Raw genomic sequence first — 27696 nt, 5'->3', positions numbered from 1 at the left:
CGCAGTGCTGATAGTAGGCGAGGTCACATTCATCTCGGTTTGTTTTTTAATTAATGGCACTTCCAAGCTGCTGATATTTTGAGGACCGTTCAATCACATGCCAGCAAATTCAGGCTGCTCCATTACAGCTGTCAGGGAAGCACAATAAACCCGCTTCCCTGAAAGATTGGACTTTTTGCGATAAGGAAAATGCGCCGAGAAGTGTGCGATGGCACTTGGTGGATACAATATTATCAGACCTTCCTGCAAAGAAGTCAAGGGAAATGCTCGATAAACAGGTCTCCAAAGCAAGAAAGATCGTGACAGTTTCCTCTGCGTAAAAAACACCAAGCTTTTTACAATAGTTCTAACATCACCCTTCCGTTCCTTTTTTTCCCCTTTTCTGTATTTCCCTTTTCTTCTTTGTATCACACGAGCCCGGTGTGAATGCACAGCTCACAAACATTTCCCAAATATTGTTGCTATACTATAATTTCACGCGGTTACGAGAGGCAGCTAAAGAACCAAATTCTATCATTGCTTTTGCATCTAATAGGTGGAGGAAAGGGGAAGAGAGGGAGGGAGGCAGAATCGGCAGAGAGAGACGTTGACAACTGTCCAACGTGCTCTTTACTATGCTGCAATACGGTAAGAGGCGGGAGATTACGGTAAAATCGGAGGGGATCCTACCCAGCCAGCTGCATCAGCTCAGCAGCCGTGAAGTTGCTGCTTCTCCTTGACAGTGCAAAGCGGAGTATTCTTCGGCGGGGAGGAGGGGAGGGGGGGGTCAGGGAGCTGGCCTCCATCCCCGGCCAGCCATTGGAACAGAGGGAATAAGTGTTAATGTGAGTCATCAAAATACATGGGGGGGGTGGGGGGGTGGAGAGTGCTTGCATGGTTTGGTTTTGCTTCCGCGCAGAATGTCCCACGGTGCGCTGCCTGGAGATGTCTGCCTGTCACCCTCCTGCCTCGCGCGCTCTGCAACAGGAGGTCTGCAGCCCTTCAGCTTGAAGGAGAAGCGCAGACAGCAGCTTAGAGACGGTGGTCGGATCCAGAGACCCGCGTTTGCATCTGCCAGCTGCTTTTTTCCCTAGGTAATGCTGACACGATTTGTTTGTCCGTTCGGGGTTTGACCACCTTACAGCCATTCGCAATTTTCCCATTTTAATTTCCTAGTCCCCCAATAGGCAGTGTTGTTGTTTATTTAGACTTGCTTAGACCGGTTTAGACCTCTGCTGGGACTTGGTGCATTTTCTCCTCCCAATTTTGTATATGTGTATGGGGGGGGGGATACTCTTAATGCTCCAGTTTTCCCCACTTGTTATGAAAGATCTATACCATTTGAATGAAACTGTGTTCATTATTTGCCATCATTTCCCCCTCAATAATTTTCACCTCATAACTTGTTCATCTTAGAACTTACCATTTCTATACGCTTTTTCTTTTCTTTCCTTCCTTCCTTCCTTCCTTCCTTCCTTCCTTCCTTCCTTCCTTCCTTTCTTTCTTTCTGACAAGGAAACAACTTCAGAACAGTCTAAGAGGCTACTTTGTGTTCATATCTTGACATTTTTAAACTAAAACTGTGAAACTACTTGCAGAAAGAAAATTCAGCAATATTTCTCTCTCCTGGTAACTAGCATGTGTGAAGAAGAGGGAAATGACTTTTTCCTGATTGTAAATTGTTTTAACTGTTTTTAATACTGAATTGTAAATTGTTGTAACCTACTCTGGGACCTAATGGCACCAAGTGATGATGGTAGTAACTTTCATTGTTGTGGTTGTTGTTGTTGTTAACAGAGAGACTTGTAGCGCTCTAAAAACTAACAGATTTCTTGTGTCTAGAACCTGTTTCATCAGATGTTCAAATTGTTTCCTCAGGTAGCAAAAATATGTGTGCCTGAGTACACATGTGGACATCCATGTACGGGGGGGGGGGGGAGATGTGAATGTTGGGTCCAAAAGGTCAGGAATTATATAAGTCTAGTCGAACTGTAGCAATTTTATGCAAAGCTTAAATGTATACATTGCCTAGATGCGACCACCAATAACTATCTGTAATAGGACTTACCAAGCTTGTCTGTGTTAATTTCATCCCTGCTGTGGCTAAAAAATCTCAGGTCTCAAGTCCTAAAATGAAGTAGAATCTGTGAATTTTAATATATTGTTTCCCAAAATACTAGCAAGTGTTGCATACTGGGAAATTGGACAATTACCAGTTACAAGAGGCATTGTTACCCGGTTGATACCTGATTTTTGTGTTCCCAACCGTATAAATCCTACAAAGATTGGGTCCAGCTCTTCTGTGATTTATTTTATCTGCATTAGTCTTAGTAGAAGCCTTTTGGGAAAGTCACAGATCAGTGACAGAGGGCACATTTTGCAATGCAGAAGGTCCTAAGTCCAGTCCCTGGAATAGCTAAGTAGGGCTGGAAAGATGTCTGTAAACTTAGGCAGTCAGAACAGTCAGTACAGAGCAGACAATATTGTGTGTCTATTGGTCTCAGTTTGTACTCTGACATCTCCATGTAACGAAGAGAGAACTTGGGGAGCAAGACTAGGAAAGATTCTGTGATTCTGTTGAGGTGCTGCCATCTTTAATGGGCAATTTGGGACTAAAGAGATGGATGAGTTGCATGGTCTGACTCAGGAGAGACTTCGGAATCTCTTAGCAAGTGAGGGAAGAAAGCCTGTTGTACTTTCTGCTCCTCTGTTTATTTGTTTGGAACATTCTGTTGTTGTTGTTGTTGTTGTTGTTGTTGTTGTTACCCTGCCCATCTGAAGAATATGTCCTCTTTCCTTACCTGGAGAGGTGCACATGCTGTTTTAATACCTGGAGTGTACACAACTCTCATATAGAGTGAAAATCACTGTTTTCAAACTTCTAAAAATGCTTTTGCTGTAAACCATTTGCTATACCATTGCTTTAGTTTCTTAAAAGAGGGCCATTGGGGTTCACATGTACCCCAAAGTTATTCATTAGACCTATGAATGCCCAACACCCTAATCAAGGGTGCTCGGAAAAGTAATTCATTGGGGAATAAACTACAGTTCCCAGACTCTTTGGTGGAAGCTATGGGCTTTAATTCAAATGTCTGGGATTGTATCCAAAGTAGCACTATGGGAACAGTCCAATAGTGCAAGGATTTCTGCTTGCACAATGGAATGTTCTCCCTCCATACTCCCACTGCATCCCCTAAATTTGTTCTATGGGTTCCCACAACCCTCCAGGGCAGATTTGGGGAAGGCATGGGGTGTACATGTAGGGAGAAGTAGGGTTCATTGCACAAGCATAAATCCTTGTGCAAATGCAAGAATGGGGACCAGTCCCGACCCAGGCTTCCCCATTTGGCCTGCAAGGCCACCTACCCACCCTACACCCAACATTGTGCAAGTAAGGACAGGGGTTCACCAAAAGGGTGGGTGGGGGTTGACAAAGTCTGCTTGATTTGCTTCCAATTTGCTCAAAAACAAGGCTTTGAAGCACTGCACAGAGCAGGAGGCCAGGGCTATGCAGGATCACACACACACACCAACACACACACACATCAACTGATGCCAACAGCAAATGATCATGCTTGATCTGTGTATATGGGAGAACACCCAAACCCAGCACCAAGCAACCTCCCCCTGTCCATCAGCTGATGTGAAAGGAGGACAACCTTTCCTTGGTCTGGGTGTATTTTCTGCCTTTATTTCATCAGTTCATTCACTGCGAAGGGAGTTTCAGTGAAACAGCTGCTGAAACAAGGGGGGCTGCCTGCTGGTGCTTTTTGAAGCCCCAACTTCGGGACCTCAGAGCACCAAATCCCCTGGTGCCATTTGTGACATCAGAAAATTGAAAGATGGGTGGCCCCACACACCTGTCAAATTTGGCCCATGCAGACAAAACAGTAAAGGAATGAGTTAATTAGATACTGCCCATAGTCTGACTAATTTACCCGTTCAGCCCATTATTCTGCTTTGACTGGCAATGGTCTCAATCAGAGTGGAGTCTTTATCATTAATGTGCTACCAGATCATTTTAAGTGGGGATGCCAGTGATTGAAGCAGGGGTCTTCTGATTTTACTGTGTCACTGAACCACGGCGCCCTTCTCTTCTGCGCAAGGGCTGGTAGTGGTCACTCATTACTCAGTGCTGAAGGTATTCTACATATGGCACAGAGCTATGTCTAAGTATTGATAGTGGGGTCATCCCTAGCATGGATCAGGCCTTCTTGCCTGGGCAAAACATTGGCTGTAAAAAGAAAATGCAGCCTGGAAAAATCCCTACAGAGTAGCCATGGCATATTTGTATCTAAGAGCTGAATCAGTATAAAGTCTATCTTGCCCACTATTTATGCATATGTGGGACCATTGCTAATGTGGAAGAGAAAGTGGGAGATCATTGTAATTCCAGCTGCTAGTCTGTGTTACAAATCACTTTGAGCCTGTAGTGTGAAAATGTCCATAGATTTGTTCTCCACTGTGTAGCCACAAGCTTTTCTGTGTTCATCACATGAAATAGGAAAACACACAGAGACTTCTTTTGAAATATGTCAAATTGTCCCTATATTGAGACTGCAGGGTTGTGATTGACAAAACCACCAGGCAGCAATAGCATTCTTGCATTGAGAGTCAGAAAGGATGGTGTAATGTGGGGGGGGGGACTGAGGGGGCCATTGCCCCTGGTGCCGTTTAGCGCCCTGCCCCATTGTGAGCACTTGCATCCTTCTCAGACCTTCCAGCTAGAGGGCAGCTGAGAATGATGCAATAGGTGTGCCCCCTGGCCCCTGTGGGCCCAGCACTGCTTTTTCTAGTGGTGCTGCTTGCCAGGAGGGTGCAATGAGCTGTTGCATCCTTCACACGGAGCCCTCCAGCTGGGGGGCAGCTGAAAAGGAGGCAACAGGCATGCGCCCTGGCCCCTGCAAGCAGTGCCATAGTGCTGAATTCACGGGGACAAGGGCACAGCCCTGTTGAGTCCTTCTCAGCCGCAATGCAACTGGAGGATGCCATGAGAAGAACGCAAAAGCTCACAGCACCCTCCCTTGAGCCCAGCACCACTTGCAAAAGCAGAACTGGGTTCACAGGACCAAGTTGCACACCTGCTCGCAGCACCCCACAAGCCCATTTTTGTGAGTCTTGCAAAGCAACACTGGGCTTCCAGGGCACCGTGAACTCACCCCATTTTGAAGCAGTGGGCAGGGGTCCCTCCTGTGGTGTGCCCTGCCCCCACAGCGTGCCCTGCATGCGCCCTGGTGTGCACCTGCCCCGGACGCAGGTGAGGGATGCTCCACCATTGGTCAAAAGCAAGGGGTTGAGCATCTACTGATCAAGCAATATACTAGTAAACAGAAGTTAGTGCTGCAGATGATAAGGAAAATCAGTCAAGTTGATTCCCAGGTCCCAGAAAACCTTTGCAGTCTGGACATTACAGCAGCAGGGAGCCATGGCTTTTGAAATAAGCTTCCTTTTCTTTTCTTTTTTTCTTATTTAGGAGTTAGCATATCTATCCTGCAAGGAGCACAGCAAGAAGAAGTCCCTGTTTGGAGCTATGACCAACATTGGTTAATAAGCTTACATCCTGGAGGCAGTTGGCACAACGCTGAGAATCTTACGGCTTCAGCAAACTTTGTTCCACATCTCAAGACCGTGATGCACATCTCTGATGATAACAAAAGCAAAGCTTAATTGGAAACATCCTTGTGGTCTTCCACTATTCCAACTTTAAACATATTTGAAAATCAAGTATGATAAAGACCCAAATAAATGGGAGAAAAGAGCATGTTCCTGCCATTGGTGTCTAATGAGACAAATTTAAATGGACGCACTTCAGATGTTGATGGCCTTTCCACGAACTCAGGCATTTTCCTTTGCTACAAACCCAAACATATTTTCCTTGCTTAGTAGCAGAAAGCATTCCGTAACCTGATGGCTCTTTTTTTAACAGCCCAACAGAAACTTGGAAAGAGATCTTTGACCCCTTCTGCAATACTGTGTCATCAAGCATCCCACAAGGTCCAGAGAACATCAAGGAGTGTGCCCTAAAGAGAGTCTTCCAAATTGCAGCAGCATTTTTATTTGGCCTGACTGGAACAGATGCCACGGAATAAATGTGGATTTTCAAATAAGTTTCCCAGTCTGGGGTGTCCTTCCAGGTTCTGCATTTATAAAGCAAGCACCACATTTCCAGTTAGTTTTTATCAACAATGTGGAAATAAAGCTTCTTGCAACACTACCAATATTTGTTCTTCGCTCTTTCAAAGAAAGGGCAGAGTGAATCACAAACAACACTGGATGAACATTAACCAGTATTGATATAATGGCTTTGAACTCCGAGAACATCTCTGCCTCTGACTGCTTCAACTGCACCCAGCCTGTGGAGGAAGTAAACATTTCAAAAGCCATATTATTAGGTGTTATCTTGGGGGGGCTGATTGTTTTTGGAGTCCTGGGTAACATTTTGGTTATCCTGTCAGTAGCCTGCCACAAGCACCTGCAAAGCGTAACTCACTATTACATTATCAACTTGGCTGTGGCTGACCTCCTGCTGACTTCCACCGTCCTCCCTTTCTCTGCTATTTTTGAGATTTTGGGGTATTGGGTTTTTGGGAGGATCTTCTGCAACATCTGGGCAGCTGTGGACGTTCTATGCTGCACAGCTTCCATCATGAGCCTTTGTGTCATCTCTATAGACCGATACATTGGGGTGAGCTACCCGCTAAGATATCCAGCCATAGTGACTGAAAAGAGGGGCCTGCTAGCCCTTCTGTGTGTCTGGGTACTGTCCCTTGTGATATCAGTAGGGCCCCTCTTTGGCTGGAAACAGCCGGCTCCAGAAGATGAAACCATCTGTCAGATCAATACTGACCCTGGTTACGTCTTATTCTCTGCCCTGGGCTCCTTCTACCTCCCCTTGATCATCATTCTGGCAATGTACTGCCAGGTGTATGTGGTGGCAAAAAGGGAAAGCAAAGGACTGTCTTGTGGCCTCAAAACAGAGAAGTCCCATTCAGAGGAAGTGACTCTTCGCATCCACCGCAAAACCACCACAGAAACCACTGGATCAACACCCAGCACCAAGCACAAATCCAATTTTTCCGTGAGGCTCCTCAAGTTCTCCAGGGAAAAGAAAGCAGCTAAAAGTCTGGGGATTGTTGTGGGGTGCTTCATACTCTGCTGGCTCCCCTTCTTTATCATCATGCCCATTGGTAAGTCAAGCAAATGCATTTGGTCACGAAGAGGGTGGGGTTGCGCAACTTTTGTGGTGAATTGCATTAATGTCCACGATTCTGCATCAGATCCTCTGATGATTGTAAATGAGATATTTGGTGCTCCTGTAACTCTGGAACAGTTAGGGAACAAATTCATTGAGGATAAGGCCAGTGCTTTATTTTTAGGGGGAAAGGTGCCAGTATTCACCATGAAGTTGTTACGGTAAGTGCCATATTTTTAACATGTGGGGGGGCAGTGCTGGTGCTGAGTACCCTTGAGTAGCCCCAGGAAAAAAGGCACTGGGTAAGGCTATCTGTGGCTATAGGCCTTCATGGCTAAGTTCCTTGAAGGCAGTACGCTGCTGAAGACCAAGCAGGGTGAGTTTTGTCACACTCAAATCCTGCTTTGAGGCTTCCCATAGGGCAATATGGTTGGCCAATATGAGAACAGGAAGCTGAACTGAATGGATTTTGGTTTGATCCAGTAGGGCTTCTCTTAGGCTCAAACTAGACGTGACAGCCACTGCGGCATTTTAGCTGCGTGCCCTTTTCATTCACATCTAAAATGTGGCATATGGGTTCTGTTTAGAAGGAGTGCACAGCAGAGGGCAGGAGTCCTGTGGGTGCCTGGCCCCTTCATGGGGAATTTTGTGGGTGCTCAGGCACCCAGGGCCCCAGGGAGTTGGCACCTATGGCAGAGGGAAACTGAGCTCTCCCTTTCCTTCCCTGTGGTCCATTATCCCATGCTCTTTTCTTTCCCAGCTTCTGGAGCTGGGGGGAAATGGGAAGGTGCAACTTTGCACAACTAACAATGGGGAAATGAGACAGGGAAAGGGGCTGGTTCTCCTCCACTCATGCTTGGCCCCCTTTTGATGTCGGACTAAGATCTCACAGTCTATTTGATATGTTAACAGCATGGGCATAGGGCTGAACTGCTTTCATTGTGCTGAGTTTGACCCAAAGGACGAAGGATGTGATTCTGTGCATGCCTATATAGGAATAAACCCCACAGAATGCTCTTGCTTTTAGTAAAGAGGCCCAGGACCAGGCTGCAAAGTATCGACTCTAGGGTAGATCTGTGTATTTTAAAACTAACCTGATATAACTAACTGTCTGGAAGCTATCCTCTTTGTGGTTTTCGAAAGTCCATCATTGCCAGTGAAGTACCAAATCTGACTTGGTACCTTATTCTAGTGCCTGTGGAGGAGTGAATTTTCTTGATTATTTCAGAAGAAATCTTTCCTTGATAATCAATGTGTTTGGATCAGACATCTGCTCAATGTACAATCTGTATACGTCAAACACTCAAATCATAATTCTGGATGCAAGCTGGTTTAGGGCTTACTCCCAAATGCATTTGCATGGTCCTATTTTATCTATCATCTATCTATCTATCTATCTATCTAATAAATTTATACACTGCTTGATTGCAAAAAAATCTCAAAGCATTTACAAAAATACTTGCTTTCTCAACACTTGATGCTTATAGCTCATTGGACTGGAGCGAAAGTGATTTTGGATCTCTGAAAGCCAATTCACTCAGTGCTACAAGCAAAAAACACATGTGTGAACCAATTTGGCTTGACCTTTATTTAATGGCCCCAATCCAGACATATGTGAAAGCAGCAGTTGTTGCAAATCCATTACCTTCTTGAAGAGATAATTGGCAAGGTTGTGAGCAGAGTGTACCTGCTCTGAGTTCAACTCCTGTCCCAACACATTAATTTTTCTACCATTATTTGTTTGGGGCTAGATATGAGGAATCTCTCTTCTCCTCTGCCTTGGCCACTTGGATACAGAACTGTGTTTCTGTATGTAAATCACAATTTACTGCTATCAAAATGCACAGGTTTTTAAAATGGGAAGTTATATATAGTTACCTGAAGGTGTAATACACAATGACTGAATTATCTGAATATGCAGTACTTGTTGGAAATGTCATATTCTTGGTGATTATTTTCAGAAAAGGGGGTCTCTTGAATTTTGAAACTTGGAGACCTAAATATATTTTCACATATCTAGCACAATAGCTTTATAAGGATCATCTGTGAAGTTATGTTTCTGATAAACATCAGACTTCTTCACATTATGGGTGGAAGGTGCTATATACAAGCAAACCAGTGGCATGTACCCATAATTGAGATATATGATCCTAACTGTGCTTATTTTAGATCATGGGAAAATAGAAGGTATGTTGAGTAAGTTGTCTCAGTCTATTCTCATTAGTATAATCATTACAATTGTAGAAAATTTGGGAAGTGAGCACAATGGAGATTTTCTCTGTTATTTATTTTTTTTTTTAAGTATGCCAACAGAAGAAAATACAGATTTCCACAAAACTAATTGCTGGCCAAGAACTATATGCAGATTTTTCTCCTATTTAGGGAATAGTCTGAATGAAGAATTGCTTACTAATCCTGGATATTAGATTAGTTCTAGTTTAAACTTGTTAGAGCACTAGAATTGCCAGCAGGCTAAATCCTTAGGTGTGGCCAAGTGAACTGCCGTTCTTTTCCAGGGGGGTGAGTGGGAATTAAACAGCTTTGAAATGCTGTAATGTAATTCTGTACAGTGCTAATGCCAAGTCTGATTTAACAAGGCTGCTCGCAAGGGGTCAGACTCAATTAATTTTAAAGAAACGATAATCTACTCTCTTCCACTCCGCACTTCTTATTTGTTCATTGGTTTTATGAATTTTGTGGCTTGGAGATCCTAGGGCTGGGTGCTTGGGAGGGTAGAAGGATACTTAAAGGAAGACTCTTAATCTCAGGAATGTGGTTTTGAGCCCCACGTTGGGCACACGATTCCTGCATTGCAAGATCCTTGCGGCCCCTTCCAATGCTACAATTCTGTGATATAGTTTTACGAGGAAGGGTTAGGTGGGGTGGGAATGATTAAAATTAAATTAAAATTTTGGGCCAAATCTTTTAGATATTTTTACTGAATTGTTACATTCAAATAACAAACTGTATAAAAAGAAAGGGTTTTGGGAAAAAGTGCCACACCATAATGCTCCCTGTGCTAGTTATGATTTGGTTAACTTTTATCTGCTTTAACTGTCCTGAATAAAGTCAGACAGAAATTATTTAGGTACAGTTCCTTGGTGAGTAATTGAGTTCATTATTTTCAGCTGAGAGTATACATAAGCGTTTTTTGAATTATTTATTGATTTTAATTAATATTCAGTTGTTTGGCATCCCTGGGGTATTCACTCTGTGACTCTTTGTTCATTTATCGCCTCCTTGTCTATCTATTACAGAAACACCCCTGAAAAAAACATGTAACATGAATAAATGTAACTGTTGACCTTTCTCCCCCCCCCCTTCCACAGAAAAGTATAATTAAGCTAATATTTGAAAAAATATTTTATGCAGCCCCATAGTTTTGCAACATCTTAATCACAAAGCAGAATCATATGCGCCTCCAACAAGATGAAATAGGGAATTTTTTGTACTTTTTGTAATACAGGAAGAACAGTTCTTATCTGGATAAGCTTGTCTGTTGGTTGATAATTATCAGCTAAATGTATTAAAGTGATAATTTCCTTATAATTCAAGGTAAAGAAAAAAATACAAGTTATTGAGAAATATTATGCTAATCAACCTGCCAGCCTGAGAAAGTTATTAACACATAAGCATTAATGTAACTTATCAAAACCCACTTACACTGCAATCCTCTGTTTGTCTACTCAGAAGTAACTGCCACGGTGTTCTATGAGGCTCAATCCCATCTCTACCAAGTACATTTAGGACTGCGCAAAAACATTTACTTCTAATAAGTCTAATTTGAGCATATATATTTCTTCATTTCACAGACGCTCACTTTTATAGGCTTTACTAACAAACAATTGATATCTATTGACATTTACAAATGAATTGGCACAATCCTTGTGTGTCTTCTCATGTGTAAGCCCCATGGAAGTGGACGGGAAATAAAGAAGGGCAGGGCAAAAAAGGAAAGCTGCTTTATACCATTGGTTCATCTAGTTTGGGATTCTCTACACTGCCTGGGAATGACTCTCCAGGAGCTCCAAAACATCTCTATAGATGTTATCAAAATTGCAAGGTAGCACCCATTCAATATCCAATTGCAAATAATTCATAGTTGGCTTCATATAAAGTTAAATGATATCTAACATTTTTTGTTTTTATATCAATTCCAACATTTCTGATATTTATATATTGAATTTTTTAATTTCAATGCTGCATATATATTTTGCCAACACTGAAAAGAGTCTCTACATTTAGATAGTGCTGTCCCAGACATTCTTATAATATGATACCTTATTGATAAACTGAATTGATGATTGACATTTATGGTTTATAACCATAAGGATGTCCAGTGATGTCTGTAAGTTTTTGTTTTTCAAGAAAGACAGCTGCCTTTCAATTACATGTTTTCATTTAAACAAGGAAGCTTAGAAAGTGAACAATTCAGCTATTGAATTCAAAAAGCTGTAATCACATTTCACATTTCATTCTTTAGAACAATCATTAGGCTCTGACTAACGGCTTGTGGACAAGGTTTGCTCGGCTCTGCAGAAGGTAAAGTCCTGAACAGACTAGCTTTCAATGCCCAGGCTGTAATGATGTTGGAATGCTGGTTGCCAAACAGCCACAAACATACCCAAAAAGGATTAGAAAGAGAAGGAGAGACATAACATTCCCCCTTCTATCTGCTTACATGGAGCCTGCAATCAAGCTGTTGCCATAGAGTCCTTGGGTTGAGCTTTAAGAAATCTTCCTCAATTTGAAACTGACCTCACATATTTGATCCCTTATAAGGGCAGTTGCCCATGGTTTGTGTCCATCTCTTTCCACAACTCCTGTGTTATTTTAGAATCACATCGTTAGTCTTTTCGGAGTCTTTTTTGCCCCTTTTGTAATGCAGAAAATTGAACACAACAGTCAGGCTAACATGATGAAAGCTGCCCCATTAGAAACAATGGGCAAATGTTGATCCAACCAACAAGCACAGAGTTCCATAACTCAAGTTTGCAGGCTTCTCATTAAGAGAGACATCAGCCAAGTGCAGCTGTATTCTTAAAAATCATTCATTTTTGAATGATCCTATTGATCCTTAAAAACTTCATACTACAATGTAGCCCATTTGCTCCCTCTCCCCATTAAAAGACCCTTCCTGCATGTAGCTACCCTGAGGCAAAGCTTACTCCATCTTTGCCTCAAGAACACTGAACAGGCATTGCAAAGGAAGGCCTTTTCAATGGTGGGATCCAGATTCTGGAATGTGTTGGCTTGGGACAGAAACCTAGGTTGTTCCTTTTACCACATGTGGTGGACACATAGTATAATTAAAAACTACTGGGCAATGATCCATAATGAAGTAAAAAAAAATGTTTTAGAAATCCTTCTCTAAAAACCCAGAAGTATTGTTGCTGGAGTTAATAACAACAGAAGTGACTAAAAAAAGAGAGAAACTTGTTCCTCTACACAACAACAGCTGCACCTGTATTACTAGCCCCAAAATGGAAAACAGATAAGGCACCAAAAAAAAAGAAGAATGGAGTATCAAATGGTTAGAATACGTGGAGTTAGCAGGGATGACCACTATGATAAGAAATCAAAATGATGAAAGCTATAAGGAGGACTGGATATTTTTTATTGAATATGTGGAAAAATATAATAAACAATTAACTGAGCAAGATGGTAAGATTTTCAGCAGTGTAAGAGAAAACTCATGTGTATTTAAGTAGTTACGATAGGTGGGGTGAACCAAGAAAACATGAGCAACAGAGGAGACAAAAGGAACCATGGAAGGAGAGGATGAGAAGTCAGTGGAGGAATGCTTTCTGGTTTTCTGCTTTTTTTTTATTTCCTAAAACTGTTCGTTCTTTTCTATTCCAGAGTTTCTTTTTTGTGTCCTTTGCATTATTTCCATTCATTTCTTTGATATGGAATTGTATCAGAAACACAAATAAAACTAAATATTAAAAAAGAAAGAAACCTAGATCATTCATTGCATATTATTAGGTACCAGGTCACAATGCTGCTGTTTATTTGACCTAGACAAGTGGCACAATTAATCTTGTGCAGCTACTGCATTTATTTTTTGCCTTCACTTGCATATCTTCACTTTGTGATACCATCTGTAGTTAAGTTTCAGAGTGAGCTCTCTTTCGCTAATGTGGATTTAAATGATGGTTTAGACCACATTTTTGAACACTAGGTAGAGTTTATTTTGTATCCTATGTTGTGTTCCAGTGTGTAGAGGGTATTTGTGGTGTCTTGGAGTAATATTTTATATATTGTAGATATAGGAGCATCATATGTCTGGTTTTCCTGGTTTTTTCAGGGTTAAAATTTCTGCCCAGGTTCTAAAAAAAAAATTGGCAAAATGTCCAGGGTTTTTTGTTTTTTAGTAAAATGAAAAAAGATCCTTGAGTGAGTTGAATTGCAGTTCATTCAGAATTTGGCTGTGCGGCAGCTGCTGCTTGTGCAAATAACCGAGTGTCTTTCTTCTGTTTCAATCAGCAGGAGAGAGGAGGCTGGCTCTCATGACTTGCCTGCTCTGTAGCTGCTTTTGCTGGCTTCTAATCGTGACTTGCAGACATGGCCACTCTTTGAACATGCTTTGTGGGTGCTGTTTAATTTCTTCCTTCCTCTCATCCTGAATCACTATACCCGGTTGTCAGGTGGTGGTGTGGTTGAGCAAACAGGCAAGACTCCAACCTGTCTTTTCCAGCTTTATTCTTAGTGCAAACTATTTACAGTGAAGAGCGTCGCAAGTTCATGTCTGGCTCAGTCGCTAGCAGAATCTGGGAGTGGTGAGTCCTTGTACCTCCCCCAGCATAACAGCATCCAGTCCATTACTGAGCCAAAACACTGGCCAAGGACTTCCACTGCCTCACTCGCAGATGCAAAGGAGAAATAGAGCTGGGTGTCACCAGCATACTGGATTTGAACTGAACCACCCTTTAAGTAAAAGCTTCCTTCTTTCCAGGGGCGTAGCTAACTGCTCCGGCACCTGGAGTGGTGGGGGCGGGGCAAGCCGGCCATGAGGGTGCTGCAGCAATCTGTGCACAGGGGAGCCACACAGGGGCGCCATGGCGATCCACGCATGGGGGCGCTGTGGCGAGCTGCCCATGGAGTTCACCTGGCAGACACAAGCCCCACGCTGCTGTTTCAGGCAACGCGGGGCCCCGAGCCACCGTGTCACTGCCAGGAGAGATGCATGGCCCGGGCACACTGTAGGCCAGGCCCTTCGGTAAGTGCCAATCACCACGTTGTGCCATTTTGTCACACACCCCCCCATGGATGACACCCAGGGTGGACCGCATCCCCCGCACTCCCCTTCCTACGCCCCTGCTTCTTTCAGAGGGCTGTGCTCTGACAGCTCTTCAGATAGAAGATTGTTCTCTGTAAAGTCAGAGACATGGCTACCCTAATCTTATAACTAGCAATGATCTGTTGCTCAGACAATCATCCCCATTTCACAGGGAATTTAGTTTGAGAGGTAGGAGCTTGAATAAGGTTACTGGAAGGAGACTGGATTGTCTTAGGACAGAGCTTTCTGAACTTTTCATGTTGGTGACACACTTTTTAGACATGCATCATTTCGTGAGACAGTAATTCAGTTTTACTAGCAAACTAGAGGTCAAACTAACCCCATGAGGAGCACAGGGAACATGCATGTGACACGCCTACACACTGCAGCTGACACACTAATGTGTCACAACACACAGTTTGGAAAGCTCTGTCTTAGGATATGAACTGAGCAAACACCCAGCCTCTGAAGGCAGGTTTGCATTGGGCTGTACATTGCAGCTGTAGGTGTGCACTTTCACATCCCCTTAAGTTGCATAATTCAAATTTGCATAATACTAGCCGGATCATGTCCATTGTCAGATTTCTTCCCCTCTGCTCATAAGATCAATCCACTTGCTAAGTGAGTCAAATGGAATTTGGAAAAGGGTCCCGCCTGTGCTGGCAGTATGGGATCTTCCCTGCCCCCAGTTTTTATCTGATGCCTGTGATTTGCACAGCAACCTAGGAATCAAACAATTGCTGGGGGCTTTTGTAAGACTAAGGGCTGATTCTTGTGTTCCTTTTCCAATATGGTAAAGCCACTACCAAGTTGTTTTTCCAAATCTTTTTGATGAGGATACCATTTCTTCCACATACTCCCTCAATTGATAAGATCCAATTTCAAGCTGTCTCATATTGACCCAGATCACTGGTGTTTCTAGTCCAGGACTGTCTATCTTGACTGACAGCGGCTCTCCAGGGCCTCAGGCAGAAATCTTTTGCACCGTGCTAAATGAATTCATTTTGATGCAAGGGACTGAACAGTAGGGTCTCAGATTTCAGCAGCATCCTGTGTGAAGCCCACATTCGGCACACACACATGCCTTCCAGTCTACGTAATAGCTGTGCCATCTCCAAGGCTCCATGCCCAGTGTGACCGAACCAGTTGCGTTCCCCTAAAATCCCAGAGCCTAGGGCTTGCCAATCAGAAGGTCGGCAGTTCGAATCCCTGCAACGGGGTGAGCTCCCGTTGCTCAGTCCCTGCTCCTGCCAACCTAGCAGTTCGAAAGCAGAGTCAGAGTTCAAGTAGATAAATAGTTACTGCTTCGGCGGGAAGGTAAACGGCATTTCCGTGCACTGCTCTGGTTCGCCAGAAGCGGCTTAGTCATGCTGGCCACATGACCCGGAAGCTGCACGCTGGCTCCCTCGGCCAGTAAAGCGAATGAGTGCCGCAACCCCAGAGTCATCCGCGACTGGGCCTAATGGTCAGGGGTCCCTTTACCTTTAAATAAATTCATTTTGATGCAAGGGATTGAACAGTAGGATCTCAAATTTCAGCAGCATCCTGTGTGAAGCCCACTTTCGGCACACACACATGCCTTCCAGTCTCTTCTTCTTCTTTGGTGATCCATCGTAGCCGAGTAAGATTGTCTTCCATAAACACGGTTTTAACAATGAGTCCATCAGTGACTGTGGAGGCCAATTCTGGATCCCCACGTCCTTCTACAGTGGGGACATTGGTTTCCGGGTGGGAGTTGATCACGGTGTGGATTTGCCAATCGTGCCTTCCTCCTAGCACATTTCTCCCTTGTGTCCTGAGTTCAAGTGTCTTCAAAGCCCATGACAGCTTTGGTAAAGGCTGTTCTCCAACTGGAGCGATTGCAGGCCAGTGTTTCCCAGTTGTCATTGTTTATACTACATATTTTTAGATTTGCCTTGAGACAATCTTTAAACCTCTTTTGTTGACCACCAGCATTACACTTTCCATTTTTAAGTTTGGAATAGAGTAGTTGCTTTGGAAGACAATCATCAGGCATCCGCACAACATGACCAGTCCAACGAAGTTGATGTTGAAGAATCATTGCTTCAACACTGGTGATCTTTGCTTCTTCCAGTACACTGATATTAGTTCACCTGTCTTCCCAAGTGATGTGTAAAATTTTTTGGAGACACTGTTGATGGAATCTTTCGAGGAGTTGGAGATGGCGTTTATAAGTGGTCCATGTTTCACAAGCATATAGTAAGTTTGGTAGTACAATAGCTTTGTAAACAAGCATTTTGGTTTCCCTGCAAATGTCCCAGTCCTCAAGCACTCTGCACTTCAGTCGGGAGAAAGCTGTACTCGCAGAGCTCAGATAATGCTGGATTTTGGCATCAATGATCTTTCACACTGAAAGAGAAGTGAAACGTGTCCAGTTTTTAGTCACCATGTACAGATTCTCTCACTTGACTGGGATTTGTAGTTATTTAGTACTTGTTCCAACAAGGCAGGGAAATTAGTTAAGAATACATGAAGTTAAATGATTCAGACAAGAGTCATCTCCTGACTTTGTGTAAGTTAAAACTGCATGTAACAAAATCTTAGAAGAGCCTGATAAAACTTCAATTGTAATTGCTCCAGATATGTTGTTTATAACTCAGATTCTGAGCAGACACCAGAATGAGTATGTCACTGCCAGACATGGCTGATAATTTGCGAATAGTCTGGCTAGAGATTGTGTGTGCCAATGTGAGGCTCGCCTGACTACTGGACTTTGGGACATTTGTCCAGTATCAGTAATACATTTACTTCTTAGGAGGTCAGCTGTAATCAACAACTCCTTTGCATGACACTGGCTGCATCCAGACAGCACTTTATTCCATTTTCCTGACATTTCCTTACCTGATAATTTTTATGTTTTATGTGATCTTTCATACAATGTGAAACTCACTTCTGGAAATCTAATGGAACCTAGGAGAAGTTTACCATTTATTTCTGCATAAATTGCTTCTGGGTGGGGGGAATCTATTTGCAACCCCCAATAACCAGGGAAATTGTGGGAGTTTAGCATTATAATTTTCCAATGGTTTTCATGATCACACAATGTGATGAAATTTGGAATGGTATTCTGGCATAGTTCTTTCCCACCATTTTCATGTGTGAATCACGGGAAAACAAGTACCTAGAGTGTGGTGGCATGTCCACTGATGTGTCACACCATGGCCCCTGGTGTGAATGAAATTTAGTGTGACATGGGAGTAAATCAATCAAAAAGCCATAATTCCATAATGCAAAATGTAAAAGGAGGACCAGGAAACGGAAAAGTGCTAGCAGTAGAACCAGGAAGACTAATGCAATAATCCCCACTTCTGAATCCATCATCAATGAGGCTGTCTTCTGAGTAGACATAGAATTGTAGAGTTGGAAGGTACCCCAAGGGTCATCTAGTCCAACCCCCTGCGATGCAGGAATCTCAACTAAAACATAAGTTGCAAAAGGCTGTCCACCCTCTTCTTAGAAACCTTCAAGGAATGAGGCAAACTATTCTATTGCTGAACAGTTCTTATTGTCAGAAAGTCCTTCCTGATGTTTCATTGGAATATCATTTCTTGTACTTTGAATCCATTGGTTCAGGTCCTAGTCTCCAGAGCAGGAGAAAACAAGCTTGCTCCATTCTCCATGTGACAGCCTTTTAGATACAGCATTTGAAAATGGCTTTCATATCTCCTCTCAGTCTCACCTTTTCCAGGCTAAACATACCCTCAGCTCTTCCTCATAAGGCTTGGTTTGCAGACCACCCTTGGTCATCTTGGTTGTTCTCCTCTGCACGCATTATAGCTTGTCAATATCCTTTTTAAATTGTGCTGCCCAGAACTGGACACATGACTCCAGGTGTGGCCTGACAAAGGCAGAACAGAAGAGAACTATTAACAGAGCAGAACATGTAACATATTGAATTCATAATATGTCTTATGGTGCTTAAAGCACTGTAGCATTTTGAATATCATTACAGTTCTCTGCTAAAGAGACCTGGGCCTAAAATCCCAAGATTCCATGGGAGGAATCCATGACAAAGAGACATTGCTATGCAACCAAGTCACGCTTCTATAAATGCAGTTTCTGAAATCCTCCACATCTGCCTACGTGCTTGGCTGCATCTGGCTTCTAATCATTCTTCCATGGGTTCCATGAAGATTTATGATAATGTCCATTTGCAAAAATAAATAAATAAAAATAACCACAGGAGCTGCACCACACACAAAAAATAAAATGCCTTTTTTAGGGAACAATCTCCATCTATCTTCCCTATGGCCAAAAATATATAAGCAATGCCAGAAATCTGAAAGTGATTGTCACGTTGTTGCCTTACAGTGTTTTAAGTTTGGTTTTTCAAAAGTCTTGGGATACTGCTTGCATCCTCTGAATCCTTTTAGCCCATAGGGATTTTGCAAATAGCTCTGCAGACCTTGCTGAAAAGTCCTTGCACCATATTTGATGCACTCTACTTGGGAGAATGTCGTGCATCTGGCACAATATTTCTCCAGGCTCTTAACAGACGTATCAGTCATTTCATTGAATTTTTGCTTGTGGGAAGAGGTTTTCCAGCTCCTTCCTGCCAAATCTGAGTATGCCAGAAATATACAAGCCAGAACATTCTTCTCCATTGCCTTATAGCTGGAGCGTAAAGGGGCAAGGGACAGGAAGGGAGGAATGGGGCAGGGGCCAGAAGAGAGTCGGCTGCTGGGCAGGGGCCAGGGGGGCAAAGAGTGAAGTGGTTCCAAGATCAGAATAAGCCCAACTTGTGGGGGAGGGGTGGAGCTATCCAGGCACAAGCTGGGTCAGCTGCAGCTTAAGGCTTCACATTTATGAGGGACCTCTAAATGCCCAAAATTAATGGATTCCAAGTTTTACATTATTGGTTAAGAAATAATGGAAATAGAAAAAACCCCTCTAAAACATACACCTTTGACATGACAAATACAGTGGTGCCTCGCAAGACGAAATTAATTCGTTCCGCAAGTCTCTTCGTCTTGCGAGTTTTTCGTCTTGCGATGCACGGTTTTCCATAGGAATGCATTGAAAATCAATTAATGCGTTCCTATGGAAACCGCCTTCCCCCGACCTCTTCTGGCGGGCGGCATTTTAAAATCGCCCGGGACAGCGGAGGACTTCTCCGCTGTCCGGGCGATTTAAAAGCCCCTGGGAAGGCAAGCAGGGGGGACAAAGACTTTTGCCCCCCGCCTGCCTTCAGAAGAGGTCCAGGACAGGCTTCGCGGACCTCTCCGCAAGCAGCGGGAGCGCTCCTTGCGGAGAGTTGCCAGCGCGCCCAGGCTTCGCGGCCCCGCCGCCCGGCTTCGGGACATCGTTCCGATGCCAGGCGGCGGGGGGAGGCTTTCTCGCCCCGCCGCCCGGCATCGGGACGATGCCCCGAAGCCGGGCGGCGGGGGGAGGCGTTCCTGCCCCGCCGCTCGGCTTCGGGACATCGTTCCAATGCCGGGCGGCGGGGGGAGACTTTCCCGCCCCGCCGCTCGGCTTCGGGACATCGTTCCGATGCCGGGCGGTGGGGGGAGACTTTCCCGCCCCGCCGCTCGGCTTCGGGACATCGTTCCGATGCCGGGCGGTGGGGGGAGACTTTCCCGCCCCGCCGCTCGGCTTCGGGACATCGTTCCGATGCCGGGCGGCGGGGGGAGGCGTTCCCGCCTCGCCGACCGGCATCGGGGCATCCTTCCAAAGGCTGGTGTGGGGAGAAGGTCTCTCCGCCCCACCGCCAGCCTTCGGAGGAGGTCCGAGGACAGTGGGGAAGACGCGCTGCGCTTCCCCGCTGTCCCGGAGATTTCCCTATGGGCTGTCGTCTTGCGAAGCAAGCCCATAGGGAAATTCGTCTTGCGAAGCGCCTCCAAAACGGAAAACCCTTTAGTCTAGCGGGTTTTCCGTCTTGCGAGGCGTTCGTCTTGTGGGGCACCACTGTATATATTTAATGGTTGCACAATCATTTGCCATATTGTATTTATAAATCTGTTCAGAAAAGCTATAATACTAGTACACTGGTATCTCCGGTTGCGAATGGGATCCGTTCCGGAGGTCTGGCGGCATCCCGAGGAATTCGCAACTGGAGGACCGCATCTGCATATGCGCGTGCGACGAAACCTGGAAAAAGACTTCCAGGTTTGCCGCATTTGCATGCCAAAGTTTACGTATCCAGAGGGATATGTAAGCAGAGGTACGACTGTACAGTACTCATACTGTATATGCTAAGTACGAAATCAGAAGGTATTTTCATTTAAAGGTATTTAATATGCAAATAGTCTTATTGCAATATATGCTTTAGTTAGATTGCTGGTTTTCCATTGCATCATCACATTAGTATATATCCAAATATAAAAGTACAATAATCCCCCATCTTTCCCATTGGTCTAACATAAGGTTCAGACACTTGGTAAAGGTAAAGGTAAAGGTAAAGGTAAAGGAACCCTTGACCATTAGGTCCAGTCGTGGCCGACTCTGGGGTTGCAGTGCTCATCTCGCTTTATTGGCCGAGGGAGCCGGCGTACAGCTTCCAGGTCATGTGGCCAGCATGACTAAGCCGTTTCTGGCGAACCAGAGCAGCGCACAGAAACGCCGTTTACCTTCCCGCTGGAGCGGTACCTATTTATCTACTTGCACTTGACGTGCTTTCGAACTGCTAGGTTGGCAGGAGCAGGGACTGAGCAACGGGAGCCCACCCCGTCGTGGGGATTCAAACCGCCAACCTTCTGATCGGCAAGTCCTAGGCTCTGTGGTTAAACCTACAGCGCCACCCGCATCCCCAGACACTTGGTACCTGGATGTAAAGAGAGCTAGACATCAACTCCCCTTCTCCGCTCTAAAGCCTACATTGGTTGGGGGCACAAGCAAACTCCACCCTGCCGCCCCCCCCCCCCCCCCGCTCTCAGCTATGCACGCAAGGTCAGCCTTCTCATCCTTGATTCGATCATGCTTAAGGGATATCTTATTGTGAACCAACCTGGCATTTATAAGCAGCCCCCAGAGACCCACGGGCAGCCTGGCACAGCCACCAACAAACCTTCAGCTGGAAAAAGTGTCAGAACAGAACACAGGCTGCAGCGCCCTGTGCCGTGGTCCAGGCTAGGTGAGTTCCCCTCAACTTGGCGCACCCTTGATCCAACTCCATAGCTACCCCTCATCCACTTAAAATGGACTCCCATCTACTGCCCCCATGTGGCCCAAGGTACATTTTCCTAGGCACATGATCGATTTGATAAATAATTCGTGGCTCCATTAGAAAATAATACACACACTGACCAGCAGATAAATCTAAAACACAGATACCCACCCCTTAGCTCAGAAGTCAGCTCAGCAATGTAGCTCTTCCCCCCTCAAGGCTGGCAGCTGCAAATTGGGTTGGTGGGTGCGGGTGTCCTCCAGGGATGAGGGAACATCTCTCTCTACCTGAAGAGAAAAGCAGCAGCTAAAGCAGAGCAGGGACAGGTGGCGAAAGTTTGCCTTTCCTGTAGTTGTTCTGGATGCTGCTCCTCTCCTGCAGCTCCTGGAGGTCCATTTGCACTGTCCTTTCTGTGAGAACAATGCACTTAGCAGTGGGGTACTGTAATGCAATGGAGTAGGGCCGGATCAAGACCTTTAGAGGCCCGAAGCACCTAAAAGATTTTGGTGTGCCAAAAATCTAATTCAAAACATCAACAATAATAAACCGTAAAATAAAATTGCATTCTTTGAAATGAAATGAAACCTACATTAAGATGGAAAATAATGTTTATTTTTGTATACTTCCACTTTATGTGTATTTGGGGGGAAATCTCCTACTTTTTCTAATTGCAAAGTGTTTGATTAGATACTCAGAAATAATTTTACATAACACATCTGCTTCTGTAGAGGTGAGGCAACCAGCCTTGCCTTCTTGCATAGTTGTTCGGTTGGGATTTTTAATATACTTCAACTCAGAAAATGAATGCTCAGCTGAGCAATTTGTGTGGGGAATTTCTGTCGTGTCCACCTTCCCTTGATGCCCTAAGTAAGCACATACTTATTTTGCTTAATGGTTAATCCAGCCCTGCTATGGGGCCTTTTCAGTTTGACATAGGGCTATATGTATTGTAGCCCTATATTGTAGCTATATTTTGTTGTTGTTGTTGTTGTTTAGTCATTTAGTTGTGTCCAACTCTTCATGACCCCATGGACCAGAGCACGCCAGGCACTTCTGTCTTCCACTGCCTCCCGCACTTTGGTCAAACTCATGCTGGTAGCTTCGAGAACACTGTCCATTGCATATATTCATGCATATCAGTTCATATCTTGACCCTCCTCCACGAAAAGAGCTGTTTACTTGGCTGTTTTCCTATGTCGCGAAGGCTGAAATTTCCATTCAGGGAAGCAGGGTCAAGACTGGCCAGCTGGGTTGGGGGCGAAGGCAAGGCCAGGCCCAATCTCCTCAGCCTAGTCTCCTTTTCTTCACCTAGGCGACTTTCCGGGCTGCCAGGGAAGCCTGCCAAGGCCACTGCCTGGCTGTGCACCCCCTTTGGGCCCCAATCCCCCTCCAGAAAGCCCCTGCTGCCCCCCGAAAGTGGAGGGCAGGGGACAATGGCAGTGCTGCCGCCTCGTTTTGCCCACGTGTGGCACCAGGAGGAACAGCTCAGTGCCACCCTGGACACTCAGCAGGCCGGCCTCCCCTTTGCCCCCAGCCTCCCCTGCAGTAAGCGAGGACCCCAAAAGCAGTTGTGGAATTAAAAGGAGAAAAATCAGCAAAGCAATTCTGTGGCTAATTGAACAATTCCTTTAAATAGGGTCTATTAATGAAGCAACACGGGTGGCGCTGTGGGTTAAACCACTGAGCCTAGGGCTTGCTGATCAGAAGGTCGGCGGTTCGAATCCCCACGATAGGGTGAGCTCCCGTTGCTTGGTCCCAGCTCCTGCCAACCTAGCAGTTCGAAAGCACGTCAAAGTGCAAGTAGATAAATAGGTACCGCTCTGGCGGGAAGGTAAACGGCGTTTCCGTGCGCTGCTCTGGTTCACCAGAAGCAGCTTAGTCATGTTGGCCACCTGACCCAGAAGCTGTACGCCGGCTCCCTTGGCCAGTAAAGCGAGATGAGCGCCGCAACCCCAGAGTCGTCCGCGACTGGACTTAACCATCAGGGTACTGTTATGTACTGAAGTTCTCACCCTGGGCCAGCAGGGGGATACTGTAGATAGTTTTCACTCAGGTCCACATCAGTTATTTTAGGCAGGAAACCCTGGGTTGTTGTTGCTACAATGTTGACAGCCGGCTGCCTATAAAAGCAGGCCGGCTGAGCTGTTTGCTGTTCAGTTCTGTCCAGCGTACAAATAAAGAGCTGCTCTGGAGAAATCGCTGTGTCGTCTGCTATGTTCGCCCACAACTTAACAGGTACCTTTACCTTTACTGAAGTTCACACTTTTGACAACCAGTCTGATGCTTTTGCGGAAAAATATTCCTAGACACAAGACTTTTATTTTTTAAGCCCTTTCAGTCTCCCATCTCAAGGCTAAGTACAGCAAACTGTACATTAGAAGAACAGTGGTAACAATACATTGAAGACAAGTCAATCTTTGGGGGAGGGTGGTCCCAGAGCCCTAGTGCCACCATCCCAAAGAGGATCAAATGGGCAGACTATCGGAGCTGGCTCCCTGCCTGTTATGTTACATGCGGGGAAACCCGTGTGGGGTTCCTCTCTGTGTAAAGTCTTCAAGCTGTTCCTGCGCATGCCTGACAAACCTGCCCCATTGTCAAAATTTACCTTTCCCCCCGCCTCCAGTCTCCGTTGTTGGGTGTCCTGGCTGAGGGGGAAAACAGAAGACAGATGGCCATCGGTCAGGGATGGTCTAGTTGAGATTCCTGCATTGCCCCAGGGGTTTGGCTAGATGACCCTCAGGGGTCCCCTCCTCCTCTACAATTCTCTGGCGCAGGCTTGTGCAGAGTTTTAGGTATAAGTTGGATGCGAGGGGTGCAAACGATTGCAGCCCATCTTATGCACCGTCAGCTCAGGAATAAGTCCCACTGATCATGATGAGACGAGATTGCTGCTGTGCAGTCCTGTTTTTTAAAGAAATGTTTTCCTTTTCAGATAATACAGAGCACGGTGAAATCACAATAAATAAAACCTCCCCTTCAGTAGTAGAGATCACATTCACCCAGTGCTATACCAGCTGCACTGGCTCCCGGTGGAGTACAGGATCAGGTTTAAGGTGCTGGTTTTAACCTTCAAAGCCCTATAGGGCCAAGGACCCTCGTACCTACGGGACCTCCTCTCCTGGTATGTCCCACAGAGAAATTTACGGTCTTCAAATAAAAACATCCTGAAGGTCCCAGGCCACAGAGAGGTCAGGCTGGCCTCAACCAGAGCCAGGGCTTTTTCGGCTGTGGCCCCGATCTGGTGGAACGCTCTGTCACAAGAGACTAGGGCCCTGCGGGACTTGACATCTTTCCGCAGGGCCTGCAAGACAGAGCTGTTCTGCCAGGCCTTTTTTTCGGGGTTCAGTCTGATTCCCTCTCCCCTTCCATAAGAACTTGCATGAAAGTGGCCTCCCAATTTTTCTCACAGGCCCATATAAGTTCAGCACAAACAGTTGGGCCTGGTGAGCATTTAAGGTCCCAAATCCCTAATCTGCGGGTTGCCATCTGATTGGATTTTATTCTGATCCTGATCTGATTTGAGGATGTATTTTAATTGATTGTCTGATTTTATGTTAATGTGTTATACATTTGATGTTAGCCGCTCTGAGACCGGCTTCGGCTGGGGAGGGTGGGATATAAATAAAATTATTATTATTATTATTATTATTATTATTATTATTATTATTAGGAACTCCCCGCCTCTTGCAACAAAGCACATGCCTTTGCTAGGCGCTTTTTGGGCACCTGCTAAAAGCATTCTTCTTTAAGCAGGCTTACCTAGGTGCTTAGGAAGTTGTAGTAATTTTAATCTTAATATTTTAGCTTTTGTATGTTTTAAAGTAGAATTGTTAATTTTTCTTTATTTTACTGCTGTGGGGTTTTTTGTTTTTTGTTTTGGTAAACCACTTTTTGGTAAACCAGGTTTTTAAAAATAAATAAACAATAAATATGAATAAAATATCACAAGCCAAAACACAATCCATCCTGTAGATTTAAGTATCTGCCCATAGTCGCCTACTTTTTATCAGAAGCCCAGAATCCACATTCCTTTGTAAGAAAATATGAAATAAAGTAAAACCATTTTTGCAGTCAAAACTAAAAATAAATAAATAAATGGGGGGGTTGAGAAGAAATTTTACGCACCAGCCACCACCTGACCTTCCTTAGGGCCCCCTCCACTGTCATGTTTGGTGTTCAGCAGCAGGAGTTTTTGAAGGAATTCTGTAAGCAGGGCCAGCTGGGGAGAGGGGTTGCAGGGGGCATTTGGCCTGGTGCACAACCTCAAAGTGGGCCTCAGATTTAGTCACTTCTTAATATTTTTGGTATTTGATTCTTCTCTCAACTTGTTTCTACCTGCAGCAGACCAAAATGTGACACCCACTCTCAGCTTAGAGCTGGAAACTTAAGCAAATGAGAGATGTGATTTGGTAAAAGACATGGTTCTTTTTTGTTTGCAGATATTTCATCAGATTTAATTACATCTCACTTCTTTGGTGTGTGGCACTATTTTGTTTTGTGTTCCATCATTTTTAATTTTTTATTCTGCCTAAGGCTGGAAGTGGCCTAGGTCTCTCTGGACCACTGAAACCGGGTGTCCCTGATCATTGTTCTTGCTGGCCAGGGCTGGGAGCAGCACACAGGCACTCAAAGGCTTGGCCAGTATTCTCTCTAAAACAGACTGCAAATACACACACAGAGGAAGCATGCCCCAGAACCTTTTGCGATTTGCAGTGTTTCTGAAGAAAATTCAAAAAGCACCATAGACAGTAGAGTCTGCAGCAAAATAAGCACTCCAGCATAAGTTTGCAATGAGATAACATTCTTTTTATTGTTAACAGAGATATAGCATAAATATCTACAGGCAAATATAACAGTTTTATACTTTTAATTTATTCCCCCTATTTATAGTTAACCCTATGTTGTAAGCATCCCAGAAGCATTCAGTTAAAAAAAAACCCAGCAGAATATGCATAAGAAAATAAATATACACAACGTCCCCTGCTTCCAGTTTAAAAAAGTCAGTCACAGGACTGGAACCATTCCTTAGCCATATTGCTAGTGAGCCTGGCATGGGTTCCGTTTTAATATGACTTTGACATCTCCGCCAGTTTTCTTTTTCACATTCCAGTGTCACAGAAGAGAAGTACTGTCTGTATTTCATCCTCAGCTTTGGGTTTTCAGTGTCTGTAACACTTTCTGGGACATTTACAAATTTTGGCTTGGAAGTGTTTATTTCACTCCTTTTCCAAAAATATTTTCACCCAGAACAAGAGTTCCGCTTAGAATCATAGAATCATAGAGTTGGAAGAGACCACAAGGGCCATCGAGTCCAACCCCCTGCCAAGCAGGAAACAGCTGCGAAGCTGCAGCAAGAAACCCAATATAGATGGCCATTCCAGCACGTTGTTCTGTGGGAATCGGAGGCACTCCCAAAACCTCCGGAAGCGGAATTCCTTCATTTGTTAATACAGAATGAAGATTCCATGAAATGGAAATCAGTGCACAAGTACCCGCTGCCAACTCCATCCTTCCTCCAATTGAAAAGAAGCTATCGATGAAATTCTCGTCTTTTCCCGGCTCAAAGATGTTGCATAGAGCAAAGGCCATCCAAAGAACGGTCACCGCATTGGCCACTGAGGCCATTGGCATCAAGTCCTGGGCCACGATGATTTCATCTGGCAGGGACTCCTCATCATTGAATGGTATGCATATCATGTTAGTTTTCTTCATAGTAACTCTTCTTACGGAACAGGCACCCCAGATGCCAGTGCCCACAATGCCCTGCTGGTTGCTGCCCATGATTTTGTCCACTTGCCACACTCTCCAGTCAAGGTTGGCAGATGTGGAGCAGATGCTCATTAGGCAGCCCAGGACAGCCAGGAGAAAGGCAGCGAGTTGCACGCAGGACACCCTGCACAAGAGGCGGACTGGGAAGGACCCACCATGCGTCTGGGGTGGAAGATCCGCTTTAGCGCTGGGAAGGCTGGCGATAGAAGGCATGCTGGAGAAAAAGACAGACAAAAGATAACCGTTCGATAATTCGGCACAGTATCATATGGACATCTCCTAAAGTTTGAGCAAATAGTGATGCGCAGCTAAAACAATGCCACCATTCTAGGGCAAATTCTGCATTTCCCA

At 44.7% G+C, this 27696-nt stretch overlaps 1 protein-coding gene across 3 annotated transcripts in view; it reads left to right on the top strand.

Moving 5' to 3' along the window:
* The first annotated feature begins 666 nt into the window (after positions 1-666).
* The window catches only part of ADRA1A (adrenoceptor alpha 1A), a 60740-nt gene continuing 33710 nt past the window's right edge, over positions 667-27696 (top strand). Inside the window, exons 1-2 of one of the 3 annotated variants that reach the window (XM_081843318.1) lie at positions 667-824; positions 5453-7166. In XM_081843318.1, the coding sequence (XP_081699444.1) occupies positions 6278-7166 (889 nt within the window). In that variant the 5' untranslated portion in view covers positions 667-824; positions 5453-6277. Of the gene's footprint in view, positions 1074-5452; positions 7167-27696 lie in introns of all 3 variants that reach the window. The other 2 variants (XM_081843319.1, XM_081843317.1) reach the window with 2 other exon arrangements.

Source organism: Podarcis erhardii (assembly GCF_964252035.2).
Source record: "Podarcis erhardii genome assembly, chromosome: 16".
NCBI lineage: Eukaryota > Metazoa > Chordata > Lepidosauria > Squamata > Lacertidae > Podarcis > Podarcis erhardii.
The sequence above is the reverse complement of the archived record's forward strand: the minus strand, read 5'-3'. Positions and strand labels throughout refer to the sequence as shown.